Source organism: Pseudonaja textilis, chromosome 12, assembly GCF_049901715.1.
Source record: "Pseudonaja textilis isolate UNSWEBS1 chromosome 12, rPseTex1.2, whole genome shotgun sequence".
Lineage (NCBI taxonomy): Eukaryota > Metazoa > Chordata > Lepidosauria > Squamata > Elapidae > Pseudonaja > Pseudonaja textilis.
In genome coordinates this window covers 20813269-20834225 of record NC_142001.1, presented here as the reverse complement: position 1 = coordinate 20834225, position 20957 = coordinate 20813269, and the positions used below count along the sequence as shown (strand labels likewise).

The 20957-nt window shown below is 52.5% G+C and overlaps 1 protein-coding gene across 1 annotated transcript; it reads left to right on the top strand.

The window, feature by feature from the left end:
- The first annotated feature begins 1046 nt into the window (after nt 1–1046).
- SLC6A14 (solute carrier family 6 member 14) lies at nt 1047–16752 on the top strand. Its single transcript, XM_026716638.2, has 14 exons — nt 1047–1316; nt 2012–2174; nt 3758–3889; nt 5695–5859; nt 6838–6973; nt 8233–8365; nt 9090–9230; nt 10013–10241; nt 11193–11318; nt 12980–13098; nt 13637–13736; nt 14298–14407; nt 15469–15636; nt 15768–16752. The coding sequence occupies exons 1-14, from the start codon at nt 1272–1274 to the stop codon at nt 15915–15917; spliced, it is 1917 nt and encodes a 638-aa protein (XP_026572423.2). The 5' UTR covers nt 1047–1271; the 3' UTR covers nt 15918–16752.
- Nucleotides 16753–20957: the final 4205 nt, after the last annotated feature.

The following is a 20957-nucleotide window of genomic DNA, read 5'->3' as shown; positions in this document are numbered from 1 at the left end:
CGTTTGAAATGCATCTCATGATTTTCTTTCCAAGGTGGGAAAACATGAATCCTCCCCAAAACTGGGCATTCAGGTGTCTTCCTAGTAGACGTCTGCATTTCATGTTCTTATACATTTAAAAAAAAAAGAACGTTGGGAATTCACAGCTTGTTTGAAAGGATTCGGTTCAGAAATGTAACTACAAACTCTCCACTGAACAAGGCCACTTCCAAGGCCAACTCGGCGGATCATCCAGCTGCCTCTTGCGGCAAAGGACTTCCAGCACCACCTTGTCGTCCCGCGCACAATGGTGCCCCCTTGTCTCTACCCTGGATTGCCAGCCTGGCAAGGAGAACCGGGCAACCCAGAAGTGGGTGGCAAAGGGGAAAAAAAACTCTTTTCTGCCCCGGCTGCAGGGATCTTTGGTGCCCGGCACGGAAGCCGATTCTCCTGCCTTCTTCTGGGGGCAGAAGGGCCGTTGGCACCTAGCTACACCACACTTGTGGGTGCTTCCGCTGCCTCTGCCCGCCACGTTTCCTCTGAGCAGCCGTCACGAGAGGGAGCCGCCCGGGGCTGCAACCTCTTGCCCCAGGCAGGCAGGGCCTTCCCCTGCTGAACCCCTGGCAAAGGGAAGGTCCGGAGGGCGATGAAGCAACGGGGCGGCGGCATGAGGCTCTTGTGTCAGGCTTCGAAGGGAGGAAGCAGGTCAGCTGAGTGTGAGGGGCGGGGGAGGGGAGGGGTGATTTGCATTTTTATTTGGGGAACTGGCACCCGGCCATAACGCCCCCTCCTCCTCTCCCCCGGCAACCAACGGAGCTGCGTCCGGGGGTTCTTTGCTTTGGAGGCGCATTGGGAGGCGTCGTGTGAAAGGCAGCTGGGGAGGGGCTAGGAGCCCCTCCCCAGAGAGAGTCCAAGGCCCGAAGAGGGAGGGCGCGCTCTGCCAGGGGAAGATGCTGCCGCCCGGCTCGGCTGCCTGGCGGGCGGGATCCGGGCATCGTGGGAGGAGGACAGGCGGGCAAGCGGGACGGATCCCACGAGAGCCCGGACAAGCTCGGGAGGTGGGGGGGGGGGAGGGACTCGGAGCCAGCCGCCGCCCCCCCCCACGCGGAGCAGAAACCTCCGCCGCGCTGGCTCTGCTCCGCACCTGCCGCCCCTCCCCTCTCCCCGCCCCCTCGGCTCCACCTGGCCGGTCCCGGGGAAGGCGGGGAGGAGGGGCGAGGGGCTGGACGGGACGAGCTCGCCGGGCGCTATAAAGGCTCCCACCGGGCGACGGCAGCCCAGAAAGGAACGCGATGGGTTGGCTCCGGTTGCCCGGTTGTCTGCGCTGCGGCCAGAAGGTGAGCGGGCGAGGAAGAGGAGGAGGAGGAGGGGGGGGAGAGGAAGGAGGCGCGGGGATTGTCTGCTCCCAGCTGTCCACCCCGCCCGGGGGTCCCTGGCGGCAGAGACGGGCCCAGAGCAGGAGGGAGACCTGCCGGGGTCCCTCGGGGACCGGGCGCAAGCCGAGCGCGCGGCATCCTCGGCGAAGGGAAGAGCCCCGGGGGCGCCAGAGCAGCCAGGCGGGCGCTGAGCAGGAGGGACCTCGGCGCGGCGCTTGGCGATCCTGAGCATCCCAGGGAAGCAGCCGGAGCTCAGGAAGAGCCACGCGCTGCGTCCCCCCCACCCCGCTCCCCCCGCCCCGGGTTGGGGCGCACAGGTTCCTCCGGCAGGGAAGCCCCTTCGCGCGACCCCCGCCCGGGAGGCCATCGATCTGGCGTCCCTTGTTGGGTGCAGCTCCCGTGGGCGCGTCCAGGCAGGGGCGAAAGGGGGGCCCAGCTTGGAGGGGGGGGGTGTTCAGGGGGCTCAGGTTCCGAAAGTCATCAAAACCTCCAGGGCCCCCGGCCAACCCCGCGGGCACCTGCCAGCTCTCCTCCCCTGCCGGCAGGATCCCTGCGCAGAGTAGGGGGGGAAGACTCCCCGGGACGCTCCGGAGGGGGCCGAAGGGCAGGAAGGAAACTCTGGGCTGACTTTTCTCTTTCTTCTCCTCCTTCGGAAGGAATTCACTTTGTCCACGGAGAAGATCGCCGACTCGCAGGATGAGAACACCGAGCGGGGCAACTGGTCCAGCAAGACGGACTACCTGCTGTCCATGGTGGGCTACGCGGTGGGCCTGGGCAACGTGTGGCGGTTCCCGTACCTGACCTATCAGAATGGAGGAGGTAAGGGGCTGCTCTAACCCCGCCCCTCAACACACAGAGGCATATAATAATAACAGAGCTGGAAGGGTCCTTGGAGGTCATCTAGTCCAACTCCCTGCTTGAGCAGGAGAGTCTGTTCCAAATATTAGCCTCTAACTAGGATCGAACTCACAGCCTCCCCATCAGACACCCTGATCCAAGGATGTCTTTCGGGAGCTGCTCACCTGGCTGGCATGACTTCTTCTTCCCCCAGGTGAGCAGACACAGCCCACCTAACTCCCACCTGTCCCTTCCATCAGGGACCTCCAACCTTGGCAACTTTAAGACCAGGGGACTTCAACTCCCAGAATTCCCCAGCCAGCACAAGTCTTGAAGTTGTCAGGGTTGGAGGTCCCAGCCTTACACCTCAAGTGCACCCGAGAGACGGCTCTTAACCCTTGTGTAACTCTTGTGGCCTCTTCAGATCATGGGCTTCTTTGCAAGGCTCATCTCCCCACCCCCACCCCCCCGGTTTTATAGAGGTCCTTCCGCCTGTTAGTAGCAATGGAGTAGCTCTAGAAAACTCCAGCCAGTCCACGGGCGTCTTAATAGGCGTGGGGGTGGGAGTGGAAGGGTGGGGGGCCCCTTGGTTTGTGCTTCCAGGGCTGAGGCTTTGCCAGGCTCCACGCTGTGCCCTTGGGGTCATTCTTCCACCCCTCCTCTCACCCTACTATCCTCTTCCCCCTTTTCTGAGTGTTGGGTCAGGAGATGAACGCACCTGTTGGGTGTACACCAAGAGGCAGAACATGGAGGAGATATTCTGGCATCCTCAGCTGTTTGGAAACTTTGCATTGGCCGCTTCTGGGTGTCCAGATGTGCCCGGACACTTTCAGTGCAGCGAAGAAGGCTTGGTGCCGATAGAGGGCTTGAGTTTGGGTTCCACACTCCCTTTTCCAGAGGGGCCTCAACCCACCAGAGGTGACCCTTCCCACCGAGAGCCGAGTTGTCCTCCTCTCCCACTGAGGCTGAGCCATCAGCCAAAGACTTTGGGGTGAGGGACCCTGGGTTCAGCCGGGAGGTTTTAGGGCTGCCCTCCCTTTTCTCCCTCCGTTCGTTGGCTTCCCTGCGCCCTTCTTGATTCGAAAGGTGGAAGAAAACAAAAGGAGCAACTGTAAAGCCAAATCGTACACACCCAGAGGACTATAATGGCTTGGGAACAAGGCACGGCTAGTGTGACTCACGGGGCACACTCATCTCTTTTCTCTCAAGAGCAGCGTTATGCAATGCGCCAAGTGTGTGAAGGAAGCCGGGGACAGTCCCTGTGATGGGAAGCAAATCCACCACCCTTCCTGGCATTGGCACCCAATCAAGCTTCAGCTGATCTGCAGGAGGAGCAGAGTCCTGCCTGCGATGCAGCCACCCCTTCTTCGCTGTAGGCAGCTGCAAGCCATTGGCCAAACCCCAAATGTTGGTCTCCCCAAATGTTGGGCTGTTTGGGGATCTCTGCCCATCACAATTAGGAGCTGTATTTTCCTTCCACAGGCTGGTACCCTGGGCAGAGGTGTCGGATTGGGTCGTGGCACCTGCCCATGCTCACTGGTTCTGATGAGGCTCTTCTCTTTCAGGAGCCTTCCTGATCCCCTACGCCATCATGCTGGCCCTAGCCGGCCTCCCTCTCTTCTTCATGGAGTGCTCCCTGGGACAGTTTGCCAGCTTGGGACCCGTGTCTGTTTGGAGAATTCTCCCTCTTTTCCAAGGTCAGTTTTGTCCTTCATCCTGGGAGATTCCGGGATGGAGTCCTGGGAAAAGCTTTTTGGTTTCGTTTTTGCAATGCTTGAGTGGGACTCTCACGACCCTGTGGGATCCTCGGGGCTCTCTGACCCTGGTGGTTTCCCTAGTTGGGTTTCATGACCCAACTAGGGAACATCATCAGGGCTAGAAGGGAAGGAGTTCGGGGCGGGGGGGAGGAGGAGGAGGAGGAAGACTGTGGGCTCCTGGGTGCTCTCTGAGCTCGGTGGTTTTCCTGCAGATGTTTCGTGACCCAACTAGGGAACATCATCAGTGCTAGTAAGGAGTGGAGTTTGCTCTCCATTTTTATTCTAGTGGCTTGTCCTGCGGTGGTTCTTTGGTTGGGCTGTTTACTCCTGGCTTGTTTGGCAGTTCCCTGATTGGGGTCCTTCACAAAAGTTGGAAGATGTCTCAGGCGGGCCAGGAGAAGACTGGTTTGGGTCCAGCTGAAGACAAAGCTTGCTTCCCCAACGCCAGGCCAGCGTGGCACGGGGTGGCCAAGGCAAACGTTTTCCGAGGCGTGGGACCTGGGCTGGGTGGTTCTGCTATAACCAGGGATTTTTCTGCAGGTTCCCGGTGAACTGATGTTTATCTTATTTTGCCTGTTTTTACTTTGAAGAATTGCACAGTGTCTCCCACGCTGCTTTCTAGGTTTTGCTGTGGGTTTTAATTTCCCATACAATGTTTTCCTATTCATGTAAGCCACCTTGGGTCACCCTGGGCGAGGAGGCAGCAATATAGATTTCCCAATATAAAAAATAAATAAAATCTCAGGCAGAACAAGGAAGCAGCTTTTTCACATTTCCTGAACGTACCTGCAGTCTTAACCCGGCTGTGTTTTCCCCCTTGACGATAACGATCAGCTTGATAGCCGGTGTGAAAAAGTCATGCTGAAAGCATCCCATATTGACATTCAGGACAAAATATTTGTTTTGGCTATAACACAGGCTGGCTGGTGATCTGTTATCCTGACAGAAAAGCAAACAGAGGGTACCCCACCCTTGGTGGGTCTATCAAAGTCTGCAGGTCTTCGAGCTAACGGTTCTGACCTCGGCTTCCCCCAAAAGCACTAAGCCGACTCTTTGTCCCGGCAAAACCCCTTTTATTAAGCAAAGGTGATTTTTTTGAATTCACATTCAGCCAAAGGCCTGGCAAACAGTCTTTCAAGGGTGTAATTAGGAGCACAGACCTCATCTAGCATGGAGAGCTGCCAAGTAAATACGTCCAAACACAGTGCTGACAAGGAAGGACTCTGAGATGCACAGGCAGATCTTCACACTGCTGCAACGAACGATTTGTTTCCTGCAAAAGCCCCCTCCCCTTTTGCTCCTCCTCTTTTAATCCCTTTAGGAGGGGCCATTCACCGTACACCTGTGGATTTACTCCCACGTTGACTCTTAGTTCCTAATGGTTCTTTTCTTTTGGCAGCTCTGCGCATGCGCAGGCTGGGAACCGGCTCCAGCTGCTCCTCTGCCTCACTGCTGTCTGACTCCAAAGGCAGCGATAACTGCCAGCCTGCCCTGGCCCCATCTCTGCCTCCGACGCAGAGCCCTCGTCCGAGCCTTTCTCAGCCTCCAGAACTGACCCATGCTCCTCCCCAACCTCCTCACTGCCCGACTCTGCTGCCAGCTCCGCTAGCCACCCAACAGGCCACAACAGCCTCCCTCTTTGCAGTGCTTTCCCACGAGGGCAGTTAGGTTGGCATTTCCAGCAGGGTGGCTCCTAGGAGCTCAGAGACCCGTCTCCTGATGGCCTCTTTTCTCTTCCTGACCAGGCGTGGGAATCACCATGGTCATCATCTCCACCTTTGTGACCATCTACTACAACGTCATCATTGGATACAGCCTCTATTACTTGTTCGCCTCCTTCCAACGGGTCCTGCCCTGGGCGACATGCGACCCAGAATGGGCAGACCAGAAATGCAGCAAGACGCCAATCGGTAAGTCGGTGGGAAAGGGAAGAATTCCTCGCTAAACACAGTCATTGCCATTCTCCTATGTGCAAAGCAGTGGTGGGATTCAATTTTTTCTTACTACCACTTCTGTGGGCGTGGCTTGGTGGGCGTGGCAGGGGAAGGAGACTGCAAAATCTCCAGTCAGAGGTGGGGTTTCCCAGTTCTCCAAACTACTCAACATTTCCACGGCCAGTTCTCCAGAATACCCACCTCTGGTGCAAAATGGCCTCCTTAGCTGCAGGTGTCCAGTGCAGTGCAGAGGTTAGATCTGAAAAGCTTTCATTTCCTTTTGTAATAAAAACACAGGGCCAGATTTCCAAGCTGAGCTTGAGGCAGCATCTGGGGTGGGGACATGCAAACGAGGAGGAGGGGTTATGCAGATGAGCACAGTCTTGATCATCGCCAACTAGGGTTTCTCCAAGAGCGAGAAATGCATATTTTGCACCCGTCTTGGTCCCTTGTATTTTTTCCCATCTTTTCTTATTGTCTTGCGTTGTTTCCCATCTTTGTACGAAAGCCGTCTTCACCACGCCTTTCGTTTGGAGTTTCAGTCACAAGCCTGCATCAAGCGGTAAAATGCCGTTCAAAGGGAATTGTAATGTACTGGGGTGTATCGTCCCGCAAAGCCTGCTTTATCGCCCACGGATCCAGGCCCAGCTGCGTTGCAGAAAAAACAGACGCGGGAACAACTGGTCCAGTCAGTCAGGCCAAAGGGGGTCTTCAGAGTTCTTTGCTTTGCTGAAATTGGGGTGTGTGTGTGTGTTATCACATCATTCAACAGTTCACAACAGTAAAAATGGAGGCCAAAAAGGAGAAAAAAATAAACCCTGAAGCAAAAGGCTCGCGCTATGAACTTATAAACCTGGAACTTTGCTAGCAAATAAATTAAATTATGGCACAACTGTTTCCCCTGTTGCGAAGCCCTTTCTCGGCACCTTGTGACTCTTCTTCCTCCTCTTTCAGTGTTGCTGTGCAATGTCACGATGGGCGGCACAACCATCCAGATGAATTACACTGAAGTGCGGAGCATGAACCTCACCTGCATCAACAACACCCAGGTGTTTGCAGAGACGCAGGTTCCCAGCGAGCAGTACTGGAAGTAAGTGTGGATCGGCTGAGCTGGGCGCCTTCCGCCAACCACCTGCCACACAAGTCACATCGACTTTGCGTGCCCAGCTTTGCGGGCTGGACACCCCCACATCTCCAGGGGAGGCTGTGAAACATGCACCCTTGAACCTTGTTTCAGGTTGCTGTGGGCGGCCCACAGAGTCGCCTTCGCCTTGGGTTAGCTGGGTGGCCGTTTCAAGGTGATATCTCCGCAAGGAAACCTTGGGAGCCCCTCCGCCTTTTGGTCTAGACGGAGCAAGGCTAAGTGGCAACTGTAAGGCTTGCGGACTTCAGCGCCCCGAGTTTCCATGCCAGCCATGGTCCAAGCTGTCAAGTTTGGAGATCTTTGCTCCAGCCATTGGCCGCGTCATGGGAGAACGGTGGGAATCTAATCAGCGTGTCTGGAAGTTGTCCAGCCTGGACCTTCAACGGTAGATGGAACTGAATCATCAGACAGGCTTGGTCCTTCGTGAGAACAGGGTCGTTGTAGTAAGATTCATGTAGGAGCTGGAGGGGAAGAGGCCTGTCGCCAAATTGCCTGCCCCCAAATAGTGGGGATGGTGGAGGGGGGGGGGCTTTTTCTGAGTGAGTGAGTGAGCACCGTTGCATTCAGCTCAGGGGGCATTTTGCCTTCTCAAGGGCTCTGCATCTACTTCACCTCCCCCAAAGTGAGCCTTGCACACATGAGCAAAGGAAACACAGTGCTATCCACAGAGGTGTTAGTTGCATCATGATTGCTGCGGGCCGTCATATAGTTATTATTTTTTCTGATGACAACTGAATGATAGAGAGCCATAAAAGCAGAGAGACAGCATGAGACCTTGGAAAACTTCCTGGGTAGATGTGCAACTTGGAAAGAGGTTTCTCGGCCTCCAGAAACACCCTCTGCCCCACAGCCACTTAAAGGCAGGAGAAGGGAGCCTGCAATTAATTCTACAAAGCCCAGTGGGCTACGTGGGGAAGACTGAGACACGCTGAGCAGGATTGCAACCCGGACTGAAACTAGGACTTGGGTTGAAGAGCAAGCGTCTCAGGCCAGCATGGGAAACCACAGCTCCCAGGAATGCCAGTCAAGGTGGCCAGAGCTGAGGAATGCTGGCGATTGTGGTTGGGCAGTATCTGGAATGCCATCCCTCCTCCAGCATTTCTCCCCAACTCAACCACACCCCAACCACAGAGCAAGCCAAGTTTCACCCATCCTGGTTGAGGCTGCTTCCCCTGGCTCATCCTTCTCTCCTTTTCCTCCGGCAGCAACAAAGTCCTCCAGCGGTCGGAGAACTTAAGCGAGACCGGGGAGGTCGTGTGGTATCTGGCGCTTTGCCTTCTCCTTTCCTGGCTGATCGTGGCAGTCAGCTTGTTCAAAGGGATCAAGTCTTCCGGGAAGGTAACTGCGGGCGAGCCTCATGGCCCTCGGAAGGCCGACTACTGGTGGTGCTGTAGGGCTCTCATTTCGCCAGCAACCTCATTTGGAACAGGGGGGTATTTCAGGTTCCTTTCCTCAACCTCGATGTTGGGGTGACGGGGATCCTTAGAGAGCATGTGCCAAGGTAGCTGAGAGCACCCACGGGAGCTAATGGCTACGGTAGGGCAACTGAGGGTTTGGTTTCGGAGCAAAGAACCAGTTCCATGGCATTCCAAGGGCATGAAGGATTTGCCAAAGGGCCAGGAGAGATGCCAACTTCCTACCCATTCTGGTCACCTTGGAGGCACAGTTGGGCAGGCCCACTAAGGAAAGAGCCTGCAAGTTGTTAAGTTCAGGGCAATTTGATGTGACTTTCGGGTCCTCCCTGCCAAGAATTTGGGAGGTAATTCTGTGGGCACCTGAGAACAAACAGCCGGCAGGGTGACTCCTGAGAGGAAGCTTCAATTTGCAAGACCTTCCTTGCATATCAAAGCCCCACTCAGCTCTGTAAACAGTCCCCCAGGACAGAGCCACCTCAGTATCCAGTGAAGATCAAATCCCCCCTATGACCTGTATCTGAATTTGGGAACTCCTTTGTTGCTGCTTAAAAACAAAAAACAAAATTAAAAAAGTATTCCATATTCCACTGGTCTTCCCAAAGCTTCGGTCTGGCCTCTTTCTGAGTCTCTGTTGCTTCTCCATGCAGGTTGTCTACTTCACAGCTATCTTCCCTTATGTTGTCCTGATTATACTGCTGGTGCGAGGTGCCACCTTGGAAGGTTCCCGCGAGGGCATTGAGTACTACATCGGGACCCAGTCCAATTTCACGAAACTTGGCGAGGCAGAGGTTGGTACCACCCAGCCCATGGAGGGCAGCTGGACTGGAACTTGTGTGTGTGTGTCTGTGTGTGTGTGTGTGTATAGTCCCACCAAAGACAGACAAACAAAATTCTTCAACCTTCATCCTAGGTTCTAATTTCACAAAAACAGAGCTGGCTGGCTGGCTTGCCAGGAGGCAGAACGTAGTTAATCTCAGACAAGCTAAGTGGGTTTGAGCTGGAGTAATACTTGGATGGGAGACAAAAGGAAAGCTAGGTTGGGAGATTGAAAAACAAAACAAATACGAAAATAATGGAAGACAACTTTCACGCTTTGGCCGAGAACCCCCCATAGATATCTGCCTGCCATCACAGAGGTACCAGTTGAGTACCTTACTGTAAGAATTAAGGCCTTTATGGTGGAGGTTAAGCGTTACGACCAAATAGGAAAAGAACTCCATCAGAATAAACTAAGATCCATATTCTTAATAGCACTTAGTACTTAGACTTATATACCAGCCCTCTCTAAGCGGTTTAAGAGTCAGCCTCTTGCCCCCCACAACAATCTGGGTCCTCGCTTTACCGACCTCGGAAGGAAGGAAGGTTGAGTTAACCTTGAGCCAGTCAGGATTGAACTGCTGGCAGTGGGCAGAGTTAGCCTGCAAGACTGCAATCTAACCTCTGTGCCACCACAGGCTAATAAGAATTGCAATATTTATAAGGGCTTATGCAGCACACACATCCGTGGTGAAGTCGGTGGGATTGCAAGAGCGACTTCCTACATGCCTTCCTCTTTCTTTCTTTCTTCAAGGTGTGGAAAGACGCAGCCACGCAGATCTTCTTCTCCCTCTCCGTCGCCTGGGGCGGGCTGGTCGCCCTCTCCTCCTACAACAAATTCCATAACAATTGCTACGCAGACGCCATTTTCGTCTGCGTGACCAACTGCCTCACCAGCGTCTTTGCCGGGTTTGCCATCTTCTCTATCTTGGGCCACATGGCTTTCAGGGCCAATAAGAAGGTCTCCGAGGTCGTGGACTCAGGTGAGCTCAACCCCGTAGGCCGCCGGATCTGTGGTGAGCTTCTGGCCTCACTCACATTTTCAGGTGCATTTAAAAAAAAAAGGTGATTTGTTTTGGATTCTGCGCGCAGACATTTTTCAAAATCTCCAACTGGAGTCCAAACTTTTCCAACGAACGTCTGGACTCCCTTTGACGTTGAAAATCTGGAAGCTTCTGGTTAGTGTTGACCCTTCCGGCTGCAGCTGAAATTATATTCAGAAATCTGAATCCACTTGTCTAGTCAGTCCGATGGAATATTCGCTCTGGGCTCCATAGCCATCGTGGGGTTGCCTCTGAAATCTTTTCTTAACACCTTACGTCAGAACTCACTATTGTGTGCTCAGATGGACGGAAACTAACGAAGGGGAGAAGCAGCTTAGAACTAAGAAGGAATTTACCGACAGGTAGAACAATTAATCAGTGGAACGACTTGACTCCAGAAGTTGTGAATGCTCCAACACTGGAAGTTTTTAAGAAGACGTTTGTAGGGTTTCCTGCCTAAGCAGGGGGTTGGACTAGAAGACCTCCAAGGTCCCTTCCCACTCTGTTATTCTGTATTTGGTTCTGTATTTCTCTGTATTTGGGTTTGCCATCGGACTCTGTGTTTCTGGTCCTGGTGGTGAAACCAGAACTGGATTCAGGCAGATGTGATGCAAGATGACTCTTTTTACCCTTCGAGTTTGATGTAACATTTAGATCATTTCACTAAATGTGACCTCCACCCAGCTGTCTCTTGCCTGGGTTGGGCTCTCCTAAGCTCACCAAACTGGCTGGAGGGTGAGAACTAAACCCAAACATCCCTGATGGACACCTCCACCCTGGCAGGAAAGCTGCCGTAATTGGCCCCGGTTGGCTTCTGGCTGTTCACACAGGCCTCTCCTTCGCCGAGAGGGACCGTTTCCTGATGGTGTCCTTGATTTTGCTTCCTGGCAGGATTTGACCTGGCTTTCGTGGCCTACCCTGAAGCCCTGTCCCAGCTCCCGGTGGCTCCTCTCTGGTCCTTCTTGTTCTTCTTCATGCTTCTCCTTCTGGGTCTCGATTCCCAGTTTGCCACCATAGGTGAGTATCAGTTTAAGACAGCAGTCGGCAACCCGCAGCTCTGGAGCCACAGGTGGCTCTTTCCTCCCTCTGCTGTGGCTCCCTGTTGCTGGTTGGCTCCACAATTGATAGGGCTTTTGGTTAGGACAGGTAGAGGAAAAAGGAAGCCGTGCTAGGAGGAGACTCTATGATGGGGGAACCACCATAGAGTCTGGCCAGCTCCAGAATTGAACACGGGGCTTCCAGTTAGGACCTTTGTGGCTCCTTCAGTGTTTAAGATGGCCGACCCCTGAGTTAAGACCGGCCACGTGGTCATGCTTCGCCTTGGTCAAAAGTATTGTTTGCCCTGCTGACGGAGCATCACATATCCTGCCAGCCAGCTTCAGTGGGTCTTGCAACACTTAATAGGTTGAGCTGTCGCATTTACGTATTTCCTAACATTTACGCGAAAAGAAAGAAGCTAGCTGTTTGGAGCCAGTACCACCGGTAAAAAAAAGGCCATCTCCTTCTGCAAAATTCGTGAAGTATTTTTTTCCCCAAAAGCATTTTTTTATTAGTCATATTTCAAATTAAAACACCACATTTACATTCATAGCCTGTATTCGTTCATATTGACATAATCGTTACTATTCTGTTCTGTTCTATTATATAGTTTTTTCCTACTTTTAACATAACAATATTTACAAATATATATGCAACACTTCCTCACTTTACTATATCTCCTACATATTCTTCATGGAACAACTTTATGTCTGTTCTCTAACCACTGGTACCGTACATTCCAGATCTAATAGTATTCCGTTTCTTCTCTGCCTTTTAACTCCATAGTTCCCCTATCCACCTCTGCGTACTCCAAGATCTTTCTTATTACCCTTAAGTCCAAGGGAGTGTCACCTTGCTTCCAGTTCTGAGCAAAGGCAATTCTGGCTGCTGTTATTATATGTATCATTATATATTGCATTATATATTCGTGAAGTATTAGTACCACTTTATAAAAACTTAGTAAGGCCGCACCTGGAACCTTGCATCCAGATTTGGTCACCACATTACAAAAAAGATGTTGAGACTTTGGGAAAAAAAGTGCAAAGAAGAGCAACTAGGATGATTAAAGGCCTGGAGACTAAAACGGATGAAGAACCGTTGCAGGATTTGGCTAGTCTAGAGAAAAGAAGGCCCAGGGGAGACACAATAGCAGCCTTCCACTATTTGAGGGGCTGCCACAAAGAAGGTAGGGGGAGTCAACGTATTTTCCAAAGCACTAGAAAAGCAAGAAACAAGGGATGGAGAATAATGAAGGAGAGAAGCAACCTAGAATTAAGGAGAAACTTCCTAACGGTGAGCACCAGTGGAACAAAAGTTATGGGTGCTTCATCTTTGGAAGAGACTGGACGGCCACTCGTCTCAAATGGTGTAGTTTCCTGCTTCAGCAGGGGTTCGGCTAGAAGACCTCCAAGGCTCCTTTCAGCCCTATTCTGATGGAATTGATTGAATTCAGTCGGAATGATATGTTAGGGAAGGGAAAAAACGAAAAAGCAAGCTGAGAAAAAACAACAACTAAAAGGCCTTCTCAAGTAACAATCCTCCAGACACGGAGGTTTCAGGGAGGGGAAGCTGGATGGAGCTGGCCTCAGAAGAGCAGCGCGAGGATGACTCTCCTTCTCCTCTCCCGCTTCCTTCTGCAGAAACCATCACTACCACCATCCAAGATATCTACCCTGCTGTGATGAAGAAAATGAGAGTTGTGGTGACGATGGGGTTGTGCCTGCTGCTGTTTCTGCTCGGGCTCGTCTGTGTGACCCAGGTAAGACTTTAAGGACGGCTGTCTTGTCTTAGGCAAAATAAGCCGTTAAAACGCTACAAAGGCTTCCATACAAAGTCTCTTTATTGGATCACACCAGGCATCCTCAAAGTTATAACTCACAGTTATGTTGAGATTCATCTAACGTCCAAACTTTGCATAGTCGTCTTCATGGTGTGAAAATATAGTTATCTTGATCCCATAACGATGGAACAAAGGCAAAGACACCAGCACAATGCTGGGGTCCAAGCAAGAGTAAAGGAGACTCCCCCAACTCAACCAGTCAGTTCAGTGACCAATCAGATGTGACCACATGACATGAACTACATTTCCCATGATGCATTAGCTACCTTTCTCATGAGGCATTCCCTTAAGGGCACAGCTCCCAATTCCCAATTAACTCTATACTGTCTGGACAGCACAAGGGCCGTTCCTCACACTTTCCTATGCTGGGCTGCCGGAAGTCCCCATGGGGAAAACGTGGAGAGTCACTTATTGGGGACAAGGACACCGTATCACTTCTTTCTCCTCTCTCCCACAGGCAGGAATCTACTGGGTCAACCTGGTGGACCATTTCTGTGCAGGCTGGGGGATCCTCTTTGCAGCTATCCTGGAACTGCTGGGAATTTGCTGGATTTATGGTAAATATTTGCTGGGATCTCCTCTCACCGCCCCAGTTCTCCCAAGACTCCCCAACACAAGAGCCAATTGGACTCTTCTTAGCAGCCTTTCAACCCCATCCAAACTCTCCTTGATGAGCGGGACTAAGTTGCGGGTTGACCGCAAATGCAAAGCTTTCGAGACGCTTCAATCCGGGCTCAGCCATCCTTGCGGGAGGAGAGATTTGGTAGAGCTTTGGTACTTTGCTATATTGAAAAAGAACATTAAGTTGGGGACATCCAATGTTTACACCAGGCAGCAAGTGAAAAGGAAGGTCCCTTTCCTTCCCGAAACTCAGTTCAGGGGGGGCGGGTGTCCTGCAGATTTGGTGGTTGACCCTCGGGACAGTTGGAGTCGTCCAATGTGGGAAAGATGATCTGAAACCAATGAGTTTTGCCAGTCCCAAGTAGGGCATCTTTGAGCCCAGACCCCACTGTTAAAGAGACACGACTCCTTTGGGGCAACAGGATAAAACTCCAGGAAGTTGCCCGGCTGCAAAGACTCAGGACTAACTCTCCCCCCCATGTGGCTGTTTTGTCCAGGGGGAAACCGATTCATCGAAGACATCGAGATGATGATTGGGAAGAAAAGTTTCCTCTTCTGGTTGTGGTGGAGAGCCTGCTGGTTCTTCATCACCCCTTGTCTCCTGTTGGTAAGTAGCCCAGAGATTTCAAGGGCTTGGAGGGAGGGAAGCCCAGGAGAGCCCAGAGACGCCCCATGGAGAGGCCTCCTCTCGGTTGGGAGGCCTATTATTTGCATGCCTTCCAAAAACAGCAGCTCCTGTTCCTCCTAAGCACATCATTCTATGAATGCCAATCATTCTGCAAGCAAAATAAAACCAGCCACGACCAGCAAGCTTGGAAAAAAAACCAAGGTTTGCAAGATGGAAGGAGCAGAGGGCAGGAGGGAACCATCGCTGCCTATTGTTATCAATCCTTCTGGGTAGTTCCTTCCCCTAAAAGGATCCAGCACTGTGTGGCTCTCCTCCAAGGCAGAATTCACAGCTACCTTGGACCCTGCTAGATCTCTCTCTCTCCCCCCCCCCCCCCTCTCTCTCACACACACACACACACACCCCGACCCAAGTCCATGGAATGTTTTGTCTTTGACTCTCAGCAGATTTTAGTCGAGAACAAAAAGTCAATGGGCCAAATTCTGCCTGCCACAGGTAGACGGCCTCTTTGCTGGGGGTGTTTGCTCTTTGGAAGCCAGAATTCCGGACTTTGTGAGGTTCAACAAATATGCAGATAATTGCTGGCCAAGTTTGGCAAAAGATAAGCTAGCAGCTTGACCACAGGGAGGGAGGGAGGGAAGGGGAAGGAAAGGATAGGAAAGAAAAAAGAAAAGAAAGGAGAAAGGAAAGGAAAGGAAAGATGATGGATGGAAGAAAGAAAGGGAGGGAGGGAGAATGAAGGGAGGGGACGAGGGAGGGAGGGAGGGAGGGAGAGAAGGAAGGAAGGAAGGAAGGAAGGAAGGCATTCAGATCTGAATTCTGAATTTCGGCAGGATTTGTGTTAAGGCTCTGATAAACGGGATTATCACCTGCTCCTTCCCACATCCCAGAGGCCAGAAGTTGACTGTGGTTCCTTTAGGCTTTTTTGGCCACCAGAAGCTGAGCGTCTTCTGGAAGAGATGCTGGCTGAGGATGAGGGTGATTGGAGTGCACCTGGAGAGCTGCGACCTCTCACCTCTCATTTCTTTCCCCCCCCACAGGCCATCCTCATTTGGTCCCTGATCACTTTCATGCCCCCCAAGTACGGCAAGATAAAGTACCCGCAGTGGGGGACGGCCGTCGGCTGGTGCATGATCATTTTCTGCCTCATTTGGATCCCGGTGGTGGCCTTTTACAAGGTGGCCAAGGCCAAAGGCAACCTGTGGCAGGTGAGTGTTGCCGGGGAGGAGGGAGGCCAGAGGGCGAGGCTGGTGGCAGAAGGACCTCAAAGCCCCCAGGAGACAAACCAAGCCCGGGAATCCCCTCCTCCTCCTCCTCCTCCTCCTCTTCCTCCTTCCAGAGGCTGGTTTACTGCTGCAAGCCCAAACCCAACTGGGGGCCGTCCCTGGAGCGTCACCGGGGAGAGAGATACAAGGACATGGTGGACCCGGTCAAGAAACAGGACGTCGAGATCCCCACCGTGGACGGCTACATCCGCAAGCTGGAGTAAAGAGAGGGAGGGGCTCTGCTGCAGGCTGAGGGTCCCAGTTACGCCCCGCGAAACCCAGGCAGCCGAAGGGATGCCGCTCAATGGACGCCAAAGGCTGCACCACCTGCCAAAGAGCCACACGGGGGGTGGGGGGCTCTGCTGCTAAGGCCGGCCAGGTCATGGCGGGCGCGGTGGGCAGCCTTCTATCTCAGGACCACCCTCTACAGGGGGGGGGCTGGGACCCCTGCCCCGCCAGGCCCCTCACCCCCCCAAATCCCCAACCCTCCTCTGGCAAGGCGGAGCGCCCTCCCTAGCAGGGCTGAGGAAGAACCCACTCTGGCGATCCCGTGAGAATCTTCAGAGCCACCCAAGCATCCCAGCCTGGGATCCTTTGCACACTGCGCTGGATAGGAAGCCTGTCCTGATTCAGGGGGTCTTCCTTCTGCGTGTCCATGAGACAAGGACCGTTGCACAACACTCCGGATGCACACACGCACACGCGTGTGTGTGCGAGAGAGAGAGAGAGAGAGACAGATGTTGCACCTGGCATTTTATTTGCATAATTTATTCCTGGGGATTTTGTTTGGGATGTAATTTATTATTATTTTTTGCTATCTTGGAGGGAAATTTTTTGAAAACCTCTCTCTCCAGAGCTGCTCATCCTCATGAACCGTCCGGATTTGGGGCAGACTTTTCTTGTTCATGTTCAGGTTGTATCTGCACAGCCCTAAGGACTAAAAAAATGACTTTAAAATAAAGGAGAGAGAGAAAGAGAGAGGGAATCCCTTAGAAGTGGACCTGCTTATTCTTGGTGCAGAGAGCTGGCTGGCCAGCTAATAAAAGAAATCTGTTCAGATTTGGGCTTCCAAGTTTCCTTTTCATTGTCCATTTCAGCTGTTTTTTCCCCCCCCCCGCCCCGCCCTTTTTGTCTTCTCAAGGGGGAATCTCCTCTTTCCTTCCCCATCCTTCACTCTCCCAGAATGCCCGAGGCCGCCATCCGGGCCAAGGGAGCGCCTCTTTTTCGTGAGAACGAGCAAAACAAGAAGAAACGCCTCCGTGCTTCTCCCCGAGAGCCTTTACTGGTCTTAAAGATTTGGTCCGTTTTATCATTCCAGGCGGCAGCTCAACAGCCCCCTCTCCAGGCGCTGGGTTGCGGGCTGGTCTGGGGGGCCAGTTACTGGGGGGGCCAAAGGAGCTGCAGTGGGGAGGGGGAGGCGGGTGGGAAGCCCCGAGTCTTCCTCATGAATTCAGAGGGGGAGGGGCCGTCCTTCCTCTTGGGCATTCCACCCAAGGGGCCTTTCCGGGTCCTTCACAAGGAGCCCAGGCTCACATCGGGCACAAAGCCAGGTCCAAAACACCCCTTGGAGACCCCTGAGAGGCAACCCTCCCCACCTTCTCCAAGGCAGATCCCGAGGGGAGATCTCCCATCTCTTCTGCCTCTCGGCCTCTCTTGGGTCAGCTGGGGATTCCTAGGTTTCTCCAGCCGAGTCCCAAAGTTGGGATGGGAGGTTGACTAAAGGCCCAGGTGGTGCTTTTCGTCCCTGGGGGAGGGGGGGGCTTTTTATACCGCAAGGAATTTTTTTTCTTCGCCTTGGTTGCCGCTGAGGCATTGCTGCCTTAAATCAATAAAATGCAAAGTTTGGTATTTATTCACTTGAGCCTATTTCGTGGGATCCTTTTCCGTCTTGCAAGGCGGAATTTCCCTTTAGGGGAGGGGGCAGCCTCAGCACTTGGATTTCAGAGTGGTGCCTAACCCCCCCCGCCCCCAGGGAGGAAGAGCAAATAGCTTCAGAGGGAGCCTTCACAAACATTGTCATCACACCTGCTTTTAATTTTCAAGGAGGTGATTAAAATGCTAATGTCCGCATTTAACACCGGGAGGCGGTGGGCATTTCAGTGAAAGCTGGGCAGCCGGCTGTGCCGGCCGGGTCTGCAGCCCCCCCTCCAAATATGCCATTTCACTAATATTCCCCTCCCTTGGAATAAGGACACAGCTCTCAGGAAGCATTTAGCTCAGTAAAAGCCCGGCTGTTGTGGTCGTCGGCAGCCTGCAGAGCTGGCAGCAGAGTCGGACAGTGGGGAGGGACATGGGCCAGTCCAGGCGTCTGGGGAGGACTCAGACAAGGGATCTGCACCCAACACAGAGACGGGGCCAAGGACATCTGGGAGTTATGTGCCGATTCCGGAGCCTCTAGAATCTGACAGCAGCGAGGCAGAGGAACAAGGGGAGCCTGTTCCCAGTGCGCTCATGCGTAGAGCTGCCAGAAGGCAAGAACAGTTAAGACAAAAGGGGCGACTCGGGAGTAAGGCTTGGAGGTGATTGGCCCCTCCCATAAGCCATAAAGGAGGAGCAAAGGGACAGGAGCCTTTGCAGGAAGCAACGTCGTTCAATCTGGTCGGTTTAAACTCTGAAGCTCTGTGTTGACTTTGTGCCCTGTTTGGCCTTATACAGCTAATGGGCAATTTAGCCATTGGCAGCATTTCAAGGGAAATAAAGGTGGGTGCTTATCAGCCTTATCCCAAAAAGACTGTGGCAGACTTCTGTTGGACTCTTCACAAGCACTTTGGGACTCATTACGGGCTGTGAATGCATATAATTCACTGCCCTTGAAATAAAATAAGAGGTTTTTGGAAATGGCGTGTATGATTGTGACCGTCTCAGGAAGCCTCGGTGAGAACACCAGCGTGGATTCCTCTTCCCTTGGTGTGTAAACGAAGCCGCCTCACTCAATGTCATCCCGTCCCTAAACATCTCCAGCCAAGCTCTTGACCTCACCTAACAGGTTCAGAGCAGGCTTTGGCCGCTTGGGTGGCTGAGAACATGCCAGAATTCCAGGACAGGGAGAGGCCGGGACTTGTTCCAAAGACAGAGAGGAACTATTTGTTTTGGGGAGCTCTTTTGGTCCCTAGAGGGCACCCTCGACCTGTAACATCACCCAAGCTTCTTCTGAGGTTATGCCAGGCCAGTGAAACTTCCTGCATTTCCCCCCTTAAGCAGTTTTGCATTCCACTGGATGGAGCATTCTTGGTTTTAGATGCTGGAGGGAGAAGAGAGGCGATACCACCTCCCTGCACTTACCTGGTGAGGAGTTGGTTCGAAGGAGGGGTATTCTTGGCAAGCCCTTGTTCTAGCAGGGTTTCTGCAGCCTTCTTGCCCCTCCATCACCTCCTGAGGAACCCCCCTACTAAGGGAGACATGGCCTTTGTGAGCAACAGAAACGACACAAGACATCCTGAATGGAAATCAAGACCTTGTGTGGTTAGAAGGTCTCATCCACTCACCCTAGAGGCCCCAAACACATCGTGCTGTGTCCTTCAGGGGACAGACTAAAACCAGAGAATTGGAGGAGAAAGTCTGGGACCCACACAAGAGCCGTTTCTGGCCGCCAGAAGACACAGGGACTTCTCCAAGTCAAAAGCTAGCGTGGTGCTGCCCTCTGTTGGATGGCTGTTGGGAGCGAGCCACCCCCAAAATCCACCAGGGCTGCTCCTGAACCTTCCGAGGTGCCTTCTGGTTCTGAGTTCTTTCTCTTCCTGTCGCTCTGTTGCCTTCCTACAGCACAGGGCATTGACACCGTCTGAGGAAGGGAGCGTCGGACACACCACAGCCTCGCCATTTTCTCTGCTGGTGTGTTCTTTCTTACCCATTTGGCTTCTTACCTCAAGATACTTCAGACTTTTTAAAAGTCTCTGGACTCTCCCAACGTTGAACACAATCTTGTGAAATGAACGCTTGGGAGGCGGGCAATTGTAGCCCACCCTAAGGATTCCTTGGGAGTTTTGCATCTCTGGCGGGGGGAGGAATTTGAGAGAGGGAGCAGAGCTGACCAGATGCCCCAATGCTTTGGGGTCAAGCCAGCATGAACTCGGATGAAAATGCAGACTAGCAGGTGTCTCCAAAGCTAATCTTTCCCTTCCAAGCGTTCATTTAGTTCAATTCCAAACTAGCAAGCAGTTTGCATTAATTAGGGACGGAATTTCGTTCAGCTAGAAAGCCAAGGCAATTGTCATTGGCTTCTTCCGAAGAGGGCAAGGTCAGGGGGCGAGTAACTCCTTTGTTGAGCCAGGCTGTTCTCAGCTCTTTGTGGGACGCTTAGCTAGAGGTCCCTCTCGACCAATTAAAGGACTGTGAAAGATTATATCAATTTCTACCCATTAAAAGCGGCAAATGGATTTTATGAGCTCATTTCTTAAAACTTAACCTACTTACAGTCGTGGGGCGAACGCAACTAGTCTTTTATAGATCACCTTTGTAAAAAGGAAAAAAAGGGGGGGGGAATCTCTCCAGTCTCCCTTTTGCATGCATGTGCAAAAAAAAAATAAGTGAAATAAAACAAAATAAAACTCAACAGAAAAACGTGCACCTTTCCAAATGTGGGGAGGTTTGCATGCCCGTCTCGTCACTAAAAGTTTCTCTAACATTATAAAACCTTATTAGGTTTTCTGCATGATTTCCCCAGATAGTTGGGGGTGGCGGGGTTGGCATAATTTTTTTTTTTTGAATTGCCGGGCAGAATTAGGAAATGTGTAAAGTTTCCCAAGCATGCATCCTCCGGGGCTTCCAAAAATGAGAATAAGCTCCTAAAAATTCAGATTGAGAGAGTGGGGGCATATATACATGCCAGTGGCCAAGTACCTGAATCTCGTTCCTGTGACCCCTAGGACGCTGTGCCGGTCATAAGCCTGAGGACCAGTCCTAAGTCCCTGTTTTTCCAGCACTTCAAACAGCCATTAACTGAAGTGTCATAAGTTGAGGGCTAACTGCATTGCATTGCAATCCTTGGGCCTCCTCCAGGTATTGCCACCTGGGCTTCCCTCCTGCCTTCGATCCCTTAAAGAAGAGTTGTCGTCCCTTGGGGCGTTTCCTCCGCATGCAGGAAAAGACCCTTGTTCCACGTCCAAGTTGCAGCCTGCAGCTGCTGTTTTTAAGGATGGCTTTTCCCCCCAAGGACTCAGTGCAGGCAGACAGGTGATAATACCTACATAGTTTTTGTGTGTGTGTGGGGGGGATCTTCCCAGTTCTCTCCGAGCGCCCCCTCCGGTCTGGATTCTAATTCAGAT